The 14,642-nt window shown below is 61.5% G+C and overlaps 2 protein-coding genes across 2 annotated transcripts in view; both read left to right on the forward strand.

The window, feature by feature from the left end:
• IQCB1 (IQ motif containing B1) overlaps positions 1-6,200 on the forward strand; it is a 28,100-nt gene extending 21,900 nt beyond the window's left edge. The window contains exons 11-14 of the mRNA XM_029062550.2: positions 2,661-2,809; positions 3,412-3,552; positions 4,418-4,574; positions 5,043-6,200. Coding sequence (XP_028918383.1) covers positions 2,661-2,809; positions 3,412-3,552; positions 4,418-4,574; positions 5,043-5,272 — 677 coding nt within the window. The 3' untranslated portion in view covers positions 5,273-6,200. The remainder of the gene's footprint in view (positions 1-2,660; positions 2,810-3,411; positions 3,553-4,417; positions 4,575-5,042) is intronic.
• Positions 6,201-9,992: 3,792 nt separating this feature from the next.
• Positions 9,993-14,548, forward strand: ARSA (arylsulfatase A). Its single transcript, XM_029061010.1, has 8 exons — positions 9,993-10,617; positions 11,079-11,319; positions 11,406-11,624; positions 12,105-12,274; positions 12,780-12,904; positions 13,090-13,217; positions 13,316-13,418; positions 13,748-14,548. The coding sequence occupies exons 1-8, from the start codon at positions 10,340-10,342 to the stop codon at positions 14,053-14,055; spliced, it is 1,572 nt and encodes a 523-aa protein (XP_028916843.1). The 5' UTR covers positions 9,993-10,339; the 3' UTR covers positions 14,056-14,548.
• The last annotated feature ends 94 nt before the right edge of the window (positions 14,549-14,642 follow it).

A 14,642-nucleotide genomic window follows, 5' to 3' on the forward strand; every position in this document is an offset into this window, starting at 1 on the left:
ACCCTGGGCAAGACACTTAACTTCTCTGTGCCTCAGGTACCTCATCTGTAAAATGGGGATTAAGACTGTGAACGCTATGTGGGGCAGAACTGTGTCCAGCCTGATTATCTTGTATCTACCCCAGAGCTTAATACAGTGTCTGGCACATAGTAATAATGGTATTTGTTAAGTGCTTACTCTATTAAGGGTGTTGGATGGTCCCTGCTGGGTCACTGGGGAGAGTCACGGATGGAGAGGGGAAGGTCCGGGGTGTGGGACGGTCCTTGCTAGGTCACTGGGGGAGTCAGGGATGGAGAGGGGAGACTCAGCAGTGTTGGATGATCCATGCTGGGTCACTGGGGGAGAGTCAGGGATGGAGAGGGAAGAGTCGGGGGGTCCACTGTTCCATCCAAGTGTCCTGGAGCTCTTGCCAGGGTCAGCCCTGAGCTAGGCAGGCTGTCTTGGAGTACAGTGCCTGGCACATAGTATGTACTTAACAAATGCCATTATTGTTATTATTATTATGATTATTCCCAGGATGGGGGAGAGAGTGGGGAGGAGGAGCTGCCCACAGGTTGAGTCTTGCCAGCAGGGGGAGCCCCAGAGCCCCGGGGTCCCGTGGTGTGTGTGAGTATTCATTCATTCAATCGTATTGATTGAGTGCTTACTTTGTGCCGAGCACTGTACTCAGCGCTTGGAATATACACTTCAGCAATAATAATAATAATGTTGGCATTTGTTAAGCGCTTACTTTGTGCAAAGCACTGTTCTAAGGGCTGGGAAGGATACCAGGTGATCAGGTTGTCCCACATGGGGCTCAGCGTCGTCATCCCCATTTTACAGACGAGGGAACTGAGGCCCAGAGAAGTAAAGCCACTTGCCCAAATTCACACAGCTGACAGGCAGCGGACCCGGGATTTGAACTCATGATCTCTGACTCCCCAGCCCATGCTCTTACCACTGAGCCACGCTGTGGCAACAGATAGAGACAATCCCTGCCCAGTAACTGGCTCACAGTCTAAACGTGTGTACCCTCCGGTGTGGCCTTCCCCGTCCGAGGGCCAAGTGGAGGGGCCGGCAGGGGATCGGGGCATCTCTCAGCCTCCTGGGCTGCCACACTGACTCTGCCTGCAGCTTCCCGGGCCACTTTGCTAGAGTCAGACACCTGTGAAACCCTGAAAGGGAGCAGAGCCCCAAGGCAATCCATCAGGCAATCGATCGATAGTATTTTTGAGCGTGCTTACTGTATGCGGAGCCCTGAACTTAGTGCTTGGGAGGGCACTTGGGAAAGAAGCAGCATGACCTAGTGGAAAGAGCATGGGCCTGGGAGTCAGAGGACTTTGGGTTCTAATCCCATCTCCACCACTTATCTGCTGTGTGACTTTGGGCATGTCACTTCACTTCTCTGTGCCTCAGTTCCCTCAACCACAAAATGGGAACTAATTCCCTTTTCCTGTGTGGGGTCTGATTATCTTGTATCTAGCTCTCATCCCCTTGCCCCCACCTACCTCGCTTCCCTTCTCTCCTTCTGCGGCCCAGCCCCTACATTCCGCTCCTCTGCCGCTGCTCACCTCCTCACTGTGCCTCGTTCTCGCCTATCCCACCGTCGACCTCTGGCCTGGAATGCCCTCCCTCCTCACATCCGCCAAACTAGCTCTCTTCCCCTCTTCAAAGCCCTACCGAGAGCTCACCTCTTCCAGGAGGCCTTCCCACACTGAGCCCCCCTTTTTCCTCTGCTCCTCCTCTCCCCATCGCCCCTACTCCCTCCCTCTGCTCTACCCCCTTCCCCTCCCCACAGCGCTTGTGTATTTGTACATATTTATTACTCTACTTATTTTATTAATGATGTTTATATATCTATAATTGTGCTTATCTATTTTGATGGTAGTGATGCCTGTCTACTTGTTTTGTTTTATTATCTGTCTCCCCCTTCTAGACTATGAGCCCGTTGTCGGGTAGGGATTGTCTCTATCTGTTGCCAAATTGTACTTTCCAAGCACTTAGTACAATGCTTTCCACACAGTAAGCGCTCAATTAATACGATTGAATGAATCTATCTCAGATTTAGTACAATGTTTGGCACACAGTAAGTGCTTAACAGTTGCTACTATTATTATTATTTTTATAACACTAAAACAGAATTGGCAGACATGTTCCCTTCCCACAAGTAGCTTCCAGTCCAGAAGGGGAGGCAGACACTAAAATCAATTATGGAGCCCCAGTGGAAGACGCGAGCCAAGCCTAGCCCAGAGAGAAGTCCGGGACTAGAGCCGCGAGCCTCCCGTGCCCCCTCAGGTTTTAACCCCAAGGAAGGACCCAGTGCAGCATGAAGCCTGGCCCAAGCCATGACCGCTCTCCTACAACCCCATGGTCCTCTCCTCCCTTCACCCATCCAGTGGCAGAGGGCGGGAGCAGAGGGCAAGACGGCAAAGAGAAATGTTCGGGAGCTAGTTCTGAGCCTCAGGAGTGCGGGGGTGGGGTGGTGGTCAGAGGCTGGGCCGGGGGGAGACGGCAGAGAGGCTGGGGTGGGGGACTGTCCGAGGCCGGGGTCGGGGGTGGTCAGAGGGCAAGGGTGGGGAATGATCAGGAAAGCCAGGGAAGGGGGGGCACTTTTCCCCTGCCCCCAGTTGAGGATGGGGTCAGTGGAGGCCTGAGAGAGGAGCCCCTGGCTTCCTGTGCAGGTCAGGTGGGGAAGCATCAGCAGGAAATGGAGGAGCGATGCGCCCTGACCATCCAGAGGCACTGGCGGGGCCACCGAGCCAGGAGGGACTTCCACCGCCACAAGCAGAGTCTCCGGGAGCACAAGGCCGCCGTCACCCTCCAGAGGACCGTCAGTGGCTCTGTGGCTCGCGGGCGGGTTGGGGGGGGCGCGATGGGGGGGATGGCTGTTCTTGGGTGGGGAGAGGGACCCTGACCAGGCTTGGGTGTCCTGGGGAACCTCCTGGGGGCTCGGGGGGAGACGGGGGGACACCCCTGCCTCAGCCCACCGGGGCATCGGGAGAGGAGAGGGAGGGAAGGTGTTAGCACCGGACCCCAACCTCTTCTCATCTCATCTTCCACTCCACGCCCCATCCTCCCCACGCGCCGTCCTCCCCACGCCCCGTCCTCCCCACGCCCCGTCCTCCCCAAGTGGGCAGAGGGACACAGTTCCCAAGGCCAGGGAGGAGGGCAGTTTTGTCTTGAGGGGAGGTGACCAGTTGAGCTTGGAAGGAAACAGCGGGGTGGGGAGGAGGGAGAAAATAGGGAGCCAAGGGAGTCGGGGGGTGGGGCACAATGCCTTTTCTCTGTAGCTCTTCCCCTGCCTCTCCTGGCTGACTGGCAGCAGGCCCAGGGAGAGCTGGGGGCTGTGGAGTACAGGCGGAGTCGGGTGGGCTGGGGGCTGCAGGGCATGGGTGGAGGCAGGAGGGAGAGCGAACCCTTGGTTCTCTGCAGGTGCTTCGGTTTTTGGCCCGGCGGCGGCGGGAGAGGATGGAATTGGCTGGTTGGCAGAACTGGGGGTGGGGGCCCTGGCTCTCGGACTCACGCAGGCAGCAGCTGAAGCAGCAGGTGGAGGAGCACCTCAATCTGCACCCGGTACATGCGCGGCCCAGAGCATCGTGGACTCTGGCCCCTGCTGGGGTCTGGCCCAAGCAGGGAAAGCCGGAGGAAGCTCTCATCTTAGCTCGCTCTTCTGCCCTTCCTGGACATTGTCCCGCTCTCATTCCCTTTTCTCCTCCTCTTCCTCCTCTTCTTCCTCTTTTTCCTCCTCCTTTTTCTCCTCTTCGGTTCTTCTTGTCCACCTTTCTTGGATGCTTTGCTCTTCCCTTTACCCCCTTTTCCCCATTGGCTTTCCCTTTCCCTCTCTCTCCCTGGGGATCTCCCAGCCACCCACCCTAGCCGCCAGTTTCTCCTCTCCTGCCTGGAAACTTGGGGCTCCCGCCCCTGGTACCCCAGTGAGGGCAGGAGCAGAACCCCAGCCCCAGCTCTTGGGACTCCAGGTGAATGCAGCTGCAGGAGATGACTGTCTCTCTTGGTGGCCTGGCTGGGCGTCCCAGTGAAGGGCCCGCCCGCCCACCATCCCAGCTAACCACGTATATGACCAGCAGAAACGGGGGCTATTTTGGACATGGGGACTCTTCCCCTGCCCCCCAACTCCAGCCTCAGGCCCCGGGGCCCCACATCTAAGCAGAACAGTGGGGATTGGCCAGAAGCTGAGCTCTCGGGCTGCTGGAAACCGGGGAGGAGGTCGGAGCGCAGGCAGAGAGGAAGCCGACAGGAGTCGGCACTCGGGCAGTCGGGGGACTGGGCGGTCGGGCACTTGGGCAGTTGGCAGCTAAAGTAAACCAGGGGTGATGATCCTATTTGATTTCCAAAGCCTTGACAGCAGGCCCGGGCCCGGTAGCTGTCCCGACCGGCCCAGTCGGCGCTCAGGGTCGTCACCGTGCACACCTTCCCTCAGGCTCGGTCCAGGACCGACGCGGCCAGCCGCGAGCTTCACATCCAGGCCCAGGAGAGGCTGGGCCATCACTTGGTGACCCGCGGCCTGAGCCGCCGGGCGGAGCGGCGCAGAGAAGCCTGGATGGCTCAGATCAGCACTGATATTGACCAGCTGATGGGTGCGTAGGCCCTGGGCCCCCAGCCCCTGCCCTGGTCCTGTCCTGGTACTGCTCTGTCCCTGCTCTGCCCTGCCCTGCCCTCCCTTGCCCTGCACTACCCTTCCCTGCCCTGGCCTTGCCTCACCCCACCCTGCCCCTCCCACTCTCTTCCCTGTCCCTGGCCTCGTCCCCGCCTCCAAGAAGACTTGCTTGAGGTGAGTCTTGTAGGGTTTGAGCCTGGCCATTGGTTCATGCCAAATTCTGCTGCTGGTCTACCCACTTGGGTTCTTTTATTGCAGTCCCCAGGGGAGATCCTGGGTGAGGCGTGGATGGGTTTGTCTTCAGAATGTTCAGCCTGGACCCTTGGGCAGGCCAGCTCCAGCCCGGCTGGGGCGTGCACTCCATCCAGCTCTGGGTGGGGGCGGGTTTCGGGGACCGGGTCTCGGGCCAGGCGGCCGGCCCGGGGCCATTCTCTTCCTCCCCGCACAGGTGCTCCGGGGCTCCAGGAGGCCACGGGAGTCGCCTCGCAGGCCTTCGTGAGCCGGTCCCGGCCAGTGGCCACCCAAGCCCGGCGGGCCCACCTGTCCGCCCTGCGCCGCTCCCGCCGGCCGTGGTGGGCGGACTTCGGGGAGGAGCCCCAGGAGGGGCTGGGGGCCCTGGAATCGGCAGCGGTGACGGGATTGGACGCCCTCTTTGTGGCCGGCACCAAGTCTCCTTAGCAGTGGGGACAGCAGGGGGATCGGAAGTCCGTCCCTCCCTCTCAGCCTCCTCTGTGGGCTCCTGCGCCCTCGGCCCGCCCACCCTCCCACACCAATCGCTGCGCCCCATTCGGGACCGGGCCTGAGCTTCTCGCCACAACCGGCCCAAGTCTCGGGGCTACTAGGGGACAGCAGCGAAGGGGATGTCCCTCGTGGCTGGGAATTCTGGGGATGGGTCTTTGGGAAGAATCGATGTGGGACGTCTCAGCCCGCCACATGTGGGCCCAGCTGCTGGGGGACTCAACTGAACTGCAGGGACCGGCTGCCAGGCGGCCACGGTCTCCGACCCTGCACCCGCAACGCCCACGGTGCCCACCGCTCTGGCAGGGCCCCATGTCCGCAGTACCCACGGTCCCGGCAGGGCCCCGTGCCCTCAGCGCCCACTGCCCAGCAGGTATCCACACCCCCAGCGCCCACCATCCCGGCAAGTCCCCACGCAGCCCGGCCGTCTTCTTCGGGTGAGCCTCGGGGCTGCCGGCAGCCCATCTCTGCTCCTGTGCCCTGGCAGAAACACCCTGGTCCAGCCCCCTCTCCTTGGGCCAGTGCCTTGGGGCTTTGCCGGCCAGGGCCGATGGGCTGTGACCAGCAGAGTCTGGCGGGGCCGGTGCAGACCCGGGGAAGGTACCCTCCCCTCGCCCCCCAACCTCTCCCTGCACTTCAAGAGGCCAGTGCAGTAACAAAGCCAAGTCTGGACCCACTGCCAGGATCTAGTGCTAAGACCCAATGCCAGCACCAAGTGCCTGGGCCAGCTCGGGTGTCACCCGGACGGAGAGGAAGGGATGGATCTGGGGAATGTTGTGGAGGGACAACTGGAGGGATTTGGCGACAGACTGAATATAGGGGTTGAATGAGGGAAGGATGCAAGGGTAATGCCAAGGTTGTGGGCTTAATGGATGGTGGTACTGCTTACAGTGATGGGAAAATCCTGGAGAGGACAGGGTTCGGGTGGGAAAATGACAAGTTCTGTTTTGGATATGTTGAGATAGAGGTGTCAGCGGGACATCCGTTTATTCGTTCACTAGTATTAAGCGCTCACTGTGCGCAGAACACTGTACTAAGTGCTTGGGAAAGTATAATACAGCAATAAAGAGTGACAATCCCTGCCCATAATGACATCCAAGTAGAAATTTCTTGAAGGCAGGAGGAAATTCGAGACATCAGAGGAGAGAGGTCAGAGTTGGAGAGGGAATCATGTGGAAATCATCCACATAGAGGTGGGAGTTGGAACAGTGGGAGCGAATAATAATGGTATTTGTTAAGCTCTTACTATGTGCAAAGCACTGTTCTAAGCGCTGGGGGGGATACAAAGTGATCAGGTTGTCCCCTGGGGGGCTCACAGTCTTAATCCCCATTTTACAGATGAGGGAACTGAGGCCCCGAGAGGTTAAGTGACTTGCCCAGTCACACAGCTGACAAGTGGCAGAGGCGGGATTAGAACCCATGACCTCTGGCTCCCAAGCCTGTGCTCTTTCCACTGAGCCACGCTACTTCACTGCTTCTGAACACTCTGAATGAGTTCTCCAAGGGAGTGAGAGTAGATGGAAAACAGAACTGAGCCTTGAGGGACTCCCACAATTAAAGGGTGGGAGACAAATTGAGAAGGAGCAGCCAGAGAGGTAGGAAGAGAACCAGGACATAATTGTGTCAATAAAAACAGACACCACTCAACAACTTCCAATGGTTATCGATTCCTCTCCACATCAAGTAGAAACTTGATGAAAACCTTCAATCAATCAATAGTATTTATGTGTGCAGACCACTATACTAAGCATCTGGGAAAGTAATAGTATTTGGTAAACACTGTGTGTCTAGCACTATTCTAAGCCCCGGGGTAGAGACAGGTAAATCACTGGACACAGTCCCTATCCCACATGGGGGTCACAGCTTAAGTAGGAGGGAAATCAGGTTTTGAATCCCCATTTATTTCACAGATGAGGAAACAAGCACAGAGGAATGAAGAGACCTGCCCAAGGTCATAGAGCAGGCAATGGTGGAGCAGGGATGAGAATCCAGTTCCTCCGACTCCCAGGCTGGGGCTTTTTCCACTAAGCCTCCTCTGAAATAATAGCGTTGGAAGACCCCATACCTGCCTAAGGAGCCTATGGACTAGGAATTCCATGAGAAACAGCGTGGCCTAGAGGACGGAGCACAGGCCTGGATGTCAAGGGACCTGGGTTCTAATCCCAGCTCCATCACTAAACTGCTGTGCCATTTTAGCAGCGTGGCCGAGTGGGTAGAGCACAGGCCTGGGAGTCAGAAGGTCATGGGTTCTAATCCTGGCTCCGCCACTTGTCTGCTGTGTGACCTTGGGTAAGTCACTTCACTTCCTCTGTGCCTCAGAGAAGCAGCATGGCTCAGTGGAAAGAGCCCGGGCTTGGGAGTCAGAGGTCATGGGTTTGAATCCCGGCTCTGCCACTTGTCAGCCGTGTGACTGTGGGCGAGTCACTTCAGTTCTCTGTGCCCCAGTTCTCTCATCTGTAAAATGGAGATTAAGACTGATCCTCACGTGGGACAACCTGATTACCCTGTAACTACCCCAGCGCTTAGAACAGCGCTCTGCACAGGGTAAGCGCTTAAATACCAACATTATTATTATTATTATCATTATCGTAAAGTGGGGATTAAAACTCTGAGCCCCACGTGGGATAAGGACTGCGTCCACCCTAATTAACTTGTAGCTGCCCCAATGCTCAGCACCCTTAGCGACAAATTTAGGAAGGGGTTGGTTTAGCCGATGAAGAGACGAAAGACTCCAAGAGAGCGGGGACAAAGAACGGAAGAGAAGTGTCCCCCGTTCCCCTCCCCTCAGCACCGTGCTCATCCGTATATATTTTTATTACCCTATTTATTTTATCTTATTTTGTTAATGAGGTGTCCATCCCCTTGATTCTATTTATTGCAATTAAGTTGTCTTGTTTTTGACCATCTGCCTCCCCCATTAGACTGTAAACCCGTCACTAGGCAGGGATTGTTTCTGTTGCCCCATTGTCCATTCCAAGCGCTTAGTACAGTGCTCTGCACAGAGTAAGCGCTCAAGAAATAGGATTGAATGAATGAGAGCGCCCCGCCCCCCCGCCCTGCCCGCTTTATTGGCGCCCAATCGGGGCTAGGCGCGCATGGGGCCTTAGCCAATCAGAAAGCGCCTCCATGCTCGCGTGACACCCGACCGGCCCGCGCAAAAGTGGCGCGCGCGTGGTGGCGCGTGCGCGCAGGAGTCACTTTGCAGTTCACGTGGGGCGGGTCCCATGACACGGGCTTGAGGCCGGCCTCACCGTTGCCATCTTGAGGCCGTCCGCAACAGTACATTGCCTGGAGCACAGTGCTTAACAAATACCATGGAAAATACAACAAAATCGGGGACGCGGCCTGGAAAGGGCCCAGAGGACCTGGTTCTCAGCCCCAGCCCTGCTACTTGACTGCTTTGTGACTCCGGACGCAGCGTGGCTCAGTGGAAAGAGCACGGGCTTTGGAGTCAGGGCTCATGAGTTCGAATCCCAGCTCTGCCACTTGTCGGCTGTGTGACTGTGGGCGAGTCACTTAACTTCTCTGGGCCTCAGTTCCCTCATCTGTAAAATGGGGATTAAGACTGTGAGCCCCACGTGGGACAACCTGATTCCCCTATGTCTACCCCAGCGCTTAGAACAGTGCTCGGCACATAGTAAGCGCTTAACAAATACCAACATTATTATTATTATTTAACTACTCTTGGGCTTCAGTTTCATCACCTATAAAATGGGTATTAAATCCTACTCCCTGTTAAATGGGGATTGAGACTGTGAGCCCCACGTGGGACAGGAACAGGGACCGGGCCCAGCGTCCTTTGCTTGAATCCACCCTAGCTCTAAGTGTCTGGCACATAGGAAGCATTTAACAAATACTATTATTTATTATTATTATTATTAATTAGACCCCAAACGTCGGATAGCTCACAATCTAGGAAGAGCTATGTGGTTTTCTCCTCCCCACAGTGGGAAGTCAGGAGAAGGGTGAGGTGTGTCAAGGGGCCTCTCAGCTCCCTCTGGTTCGGGCAGCCTTGGCCACCCGGCGGGCTCCTGTCCTGGCTCCTCCCCATCCTCCATCCCCACAGATAGGCCGACCCCAGCCCCCGTCAGGGCCCGGCAATGGGCAAGGATTGTCTCTATCTGTTGCCAAATTGTACATTCCAAGCGCTTAGTACAGTGCTCTGAACATAGCGCTCAATAAATACTACTGAATGAATGAATGGCAGGAGGGGTTGGGGGGCGGTGTGCATGAAGCAGCGTGGCTCAGTGGAAAGAGCACGGGCTTGGGAGTCAGAGGTCATGGGTTCAAATCCCGGCTCTGCCACTTGTCAGCTGTGTGACTGTGGGCAAGTCACTTCACTTCTCTGTGCCTCAGTGACCTCATCTGTAAAATGGGGGTGAAGACCGTGAGCCTCACGTGGGACAACCTGATGACCCTGTATCTCTCCCAGCGCTTAGAACAGTGCTCTGCACATAGTAAGCGCTTAACAAATACCAACCTTATTATTATCCCTCTTGTAATGGACTCTTCCAAGCGTTTAGCACCGTGGTTTGCGCGCGGTAAGCGTTTGCCAAATCCCGTTGATGGCGTTGGCGATTCCCAGCGCTTAGTGGAGTGCTCTGCACGCAGGAAGCGCTCGATAAATACGATTGAATGAACGTTGAGGGCAAGTGAGGCTTGGGCCGGGGTGGAGGGTCCGGGGGTCCGGGGGTCGGGGGTCCCTTGGCCTCGGGACTGCATTTGCCAGAGTCCCCCGGGGTGGAGCCGCCGCCCGGGGAGCGTCCGGGCCCCGGACCCGCAGGGGGGAGGGCCAACGACCCCCGCCCCGCCCCGTCCCGCCCCGGGAAGGAGGCGGCCGGACGCGGTCCTCGGCCCCGCGGGGTCCCCCGGCCGAGCCCCGGGACCCGCCCCGGGGGCGGGAGGGGCCGGAGCCGGCGGGGAGGGACCGGCAGGTGTCGGCGGGCCCCGGGCCCGGCCTCGGCCGCAGACCCCGCCGGCTGTCCGGCGGCCAAGGCGCCCCCGACCATGGCCCTGCGGCCGCTCCTCCCGGGCCCCCGGGCCCTGCCCCGGCCCCTGCCCCGGGCCCTGCCCCTGCCCCTGGCCCTGGCCCTGGCCCTGGCCGCGGCCCGGGTCGCCTCCCGCCCCCCGAATTTCGTGGTCATCTTCGCCGACGACCTGGGCTACGGGGACCTGGGCAGCTACGGACACCCGCGCTCGGCCACGCCGCACCTCGACCGGATGGCGGCCGGAGGGCTCCGCTTCACTGACTTCTACTCCACCTGCCCCGTCTGCAGCCCCTCCAGGTCCGCTCCTGCCTCCTCCTCCTCCTCCTCCCGTCCTCCTCCCGACCTCTCCGTCCTCCTCCTCCCCTCCCGGCCTCTCCTTCATTCAGTCGTACTTAATAATAATAATGTTGGTATTTCTTAAGCGCTGACTATGTGCAGAGCACTGTTCTAAGCACTGGGGGAGATACAGGGTCATCAGGCTGTCCCATGTGAGGTTCACGGTCTTCATCCCCGTTTTACAGATGAGGTCACTGAGGCCCAGAGAAGTTGAGTGACTTGCCCAAGCCACACAGCTGACAAGTGGCAGAGCTGGGATTCGAACTCATGAGCCCTGACTCCAAAGCCCGTGCTCTTTCCACTGCGCCACGCTGCTGTGTGCGGAGCACTGTGTGCGGGGCGCTCTCCGGCTTCCTCCTCTCCGCAGCCCCCGGGCCCTCGCCGGCTCTGCCTCAGTTTCCCCCTCTCCCCTCCCCCTACAGGGCGTCGCTGCTGACCGGCCGCTACCAGACGCGCTCCGGCCTGTTCCCGGGGGTCCTCTACCCGGGCTCGCGTGGAGGCCTCCCACCGGCCGAGGTCACGGTGGCCGAGGTCCTGGCCGCCCGCGGCTATCTGACCGGCATGGCGGGCAAGTGGCACCTGGGCGTGGGCGCCAACGGCTCCTTCCTGCCGCCCCATCAGGGCTTCCAGCGCTTCCTGGGGGTCCCCTACTCTCACGACCAGGTAGGGGCGCGGGGGGCCGGGGCGGGGGAGGCGGGCCGGGCCCCGGCCTCGCCCCGGCCTCACCGGCGTCCGTCGTGCCCCCGCAGGGCCCGTGCCAGAACCTGACGTGCTTCCCGCCGGCCGAGCGCTGCTGGGGCACCTGCGACCAGGGCGTCGTGCCCGTCCCGCTGCTGGACAACCTGACGGTGCGGCAGCAGCCCCTGGACCTGCCCGGCCTCGAGCGCCGCTACCTCCGCTTCGCCCAACAGCTCATGGCCGACGCCGCCCGCCTGCGCCGCCCCTTCTTCCTCTACTACGCTTCCCACGTGCGTCCAGCCCCCTCGCCGCCCCGGTTTTGGGGTATTCGTCGGGCACCTGCACCGCGCCGACCCCCGTCCCGAAAGCTGGGGCGGCAGCCCGATCGCCCGTCGGCGGGCCGGACGCGGGCCCCGTCCCGCACGGGGCCTATCGGCTAAGTGGGAGGAAGAACGGCCTTCGAATCCCCCTTTTACCGCCGAGGAAGCCGAGGTGCAGAGAAGTGGAGTGACTCGCCCGAGGTCGCCCGGGTGGCAAGTGGCGGAGGCGGGATTGGAGCCAGGTCCTCTGACTCCCGGGCCCGGGCATTTTCCACCGGGGCCACCCCCGGTCTCCCACTTCCCTCCCTGGCGCTCCCGCTACCGAGTCTCCCCTGCCCTGCCCCCTGCCCCCGGGGGCTCCCCAGCCCCCAGCTCTGCCCTCGGCCTCCCGGGACCCCCGGTCCCCCCTGCTCTGACCCGGGGCCCCCCCGCCTCTGCCTCTATCCCCAGCACACTCACTACCCGCAGTTCGGAGGTGGGGAGTTCGTGGACCAGTCGGGCCGGGGCCCGTTCGGGGATGCGCTGCTGGAGCTGGACGCGGCCGTAGGCGCCCTGCTGGGCACGCTGGAGGAGCTGGGCCTGCAGGAGGACACGCTGGTCTTCTTCACCGCCGACAACGGGTGCGACGGCGGGTGCGGCCGGATGCCGGCCTCGGGGTACCGGCCGCCGGCGGGGGCCGGGGGGCGGTGCGGAGGGAGGAGGCAGCAGAGCCAGAACGGGACTGGGGATGGTGCCCTCCCCAACCCCCGTGACCCCGGGGGGAACTCTTCTGTATCGTCCTGCGGGCACAGGACAGAGACGTGTCTGGCTGGGCCCCTACCCCTACCCCATCTGCTCTCCGTGGGTGCTCAGTATGGTGTCCTGCCCATGGGGTGCTCGGTAGTGACCCGCTACTCCCAGGAGGCGCTCAGTACAGCATCCAACTCACAAGGGCTGCTCAGTCCAGTGTCCCCCTCGCAGGTGCTGCCCAGTACTGTGTCCCACTCACAGTGGGTGCTCAGTAGTGTCCCGCTCACAGTGGCCGCGCCGCCCCGTGCTCTGCCCACAGTAGGTGCTCCGTACAGCGTCCGGCTCCCGGCGGGTACCGGGTAAAGAGCCTCGCCGGACATGTGTCGCCCCTCCCAGGCCGGAGACGATGCGGATGTGGCGCGGCGGCAGTGCCGGGCTGCTCAAGTGCGGGAAAGGCACCACCTACGAAGGCGGAGTGCGGGAGCCGGCGCTGGCCTACTGGCCCGGCCACATCCAGCCCGGTCAGCCTCGCCCCCGCCCTGGGTGCCCCATCCCTGCCCCCGCCCAGCCCCTTCCCCCCCGGCACCCCTGCCCAGCCCCTCTCCCGGTGTCCCCACCCCCCGAGGTCCTCGCCCCGGCCCCCCGGGTGGGCCCCTTGGAGAGGGGTCGGGGCCAGGCCCGGGCCGACGGGTGTCTGTCCTCACAGGGGTGACACGCGAGCTGGCCAGCACCCTGGACCTGCTGCCCACCCTGGCTGCCCTGGCCGGAGCTCAGCTGCCCAACGTCACGCTGGATGGGTTTGACCTCAGCCCCCTGCTGCTGGGGACGGGCAAGGTGGGAGCGGGGCGCAGAGTGGGGGTGGGCAATGGAGGGTTGGGGGGGCGGGGGCACAGGGCGGGCCTGACCTGTGGCACCGTGAACCGTGACCCCAGAGCCCCCGGCAGAGTCTCTTCTTCTACCCGCCGGCCCCGGACGAGGTGCTCGGGGTGTTTGCTGTGCGATACGGGAGATACAAGGCGCATTTCTTCACTCAGGGTAAAGCCCCTGGGCTCCGCCCCGTCCCACCCCCACCCCACCCCCAGGCACTTGAAGAGAGATCCAACCTCACCACACACGCCACCCCCCCCCCCACCGCCCCCGCCACCACTATGCTTGTTGGGGATCGGGTGGGAACGAGGGGGGCGGGTCGAGGAGCTGCCGGAGGGTGCTGGGGGAATCCCGGGACCACCAGGGGATGCCAGGGGGACCCCAGGACCCCCGGGGGGGGGCCAGGGCACCGCCGGGGACGGACCGTTCCCGGTCGCAGCCCTCAGCCGGGGAGCGTAGGGGGTTGAGATGACCGCCACCCCCGGCCGCTCCGCCAGGCGCCTTCCACAGCGACACGACCCCGGACCAGGACTGCCACGGCACCACCCCGCTGACCGCCCACGACCCGCCGCTGCTTTTCGACCTGGACACGGACCCGGGGGAGAATTACGAGCTGCTGCGCGGGGGCCGGCGGGGAGAGCCGGGGGTCCTGCAGGCCATCAAGGCCACGCGCCTGCTCAAGGCCGCCTTCGACGCCTCCATGGTGTTCGGCCCCAGCCAGATGGGCCGCGGCCTGGACCCCTCTCTGCAGCTCTGCTGCAGTCCGGGCTGCACGCCCTGGCCCGCCTGCTGCCACTGCCAGTGACCCTCCAGCTGCACGCCCCGGCCCGCCTGCTGCCACAGCCCCCGGCCTGGCCACGGGAGGCTGGACCGGCGACCCTCCGGCTACGCTCGGCTCCCAGCCCGGTTGCTGCCACTGCCCACGCCGCAGCTACGGGAAGCCAGGCCGGTGACCTTTCTGCTACGCTCGGCCCCCGGCCCGGACGCTGACTTCTCGGCCCCTGAGCCGTCGCCTGCCCCCAGCCTGGACAGTGACCCCACCGACCGTGATCTGGCTGTGACCCCACGGCTCCCAGATCGTCACCCTACCCTGGGTGGTGATCCCTCAGCCCCCAGACCAGAAAGTTACCCCGAGCTGCAGCCGAGGTGGCCACAGTGCCGAGTGGAGCAGCCGGCCGGGTTCTCCGTGCCCAATCCTGAGGCGTCTTTCTGGGCCGGGGCCGAGGGCCAGGCGGCAAGGAGGAGGTGGGGGCGGGGCTCGGCTGCAGCCCTCACTGACTAAACTTTTTCTAACTCTCTCTGCTTCTCTCTCCTTTTGCTTCCTTCAGAAGGGTGGCGAGTGATAGGGGTGGGTTGGCATGGGGCCCCGGACCCCCGAAAACAAAGTGCGGG

The sequence above is a fragment of the Ornithorhynchus anatinus genome, chromosome 1 (assembly GCF_004115215.2).
Source record: "Ornithorhynchus anatinus isolate Pmale09 chromosome 1, mOrnAna1.pri.v4, whole genome shotgun sequence".
NCBI classification, from domain to species: domain Eukaryota; kingdom Metazoa; phylum Chordata; class Mammalia; order Monotremata; family Ornithorhynchidae; genus Ornithorhynchus; species Ornithorhynchus anatinus.

Excerpts from the sequence above, each read along its gene's own strand:
- ARSA (XM_029061010.1), top strand. The coding sequence starts at position 10,340 with ATGGCCCTGCGGCCGCTCCTCCCGGGCCCCCGGGCCCTGCCCCGGCCC. Across the intron at positions 12,275-12,779 it reads TTCTTCACCGCCGACAACGG|GCCGGAGACGATGCGGATGT; the intron begins GTGCGACGGCGG and ends CGCCCCTCCCAG. Across the intron at positions 12,905-13,089 it reads GCCCGGCCACATCCAGCCCG|GGGTGACACGCGAGCTGGCC; the intron begins GTCAGCCTCGCC and ends CTGTCCTCACAG.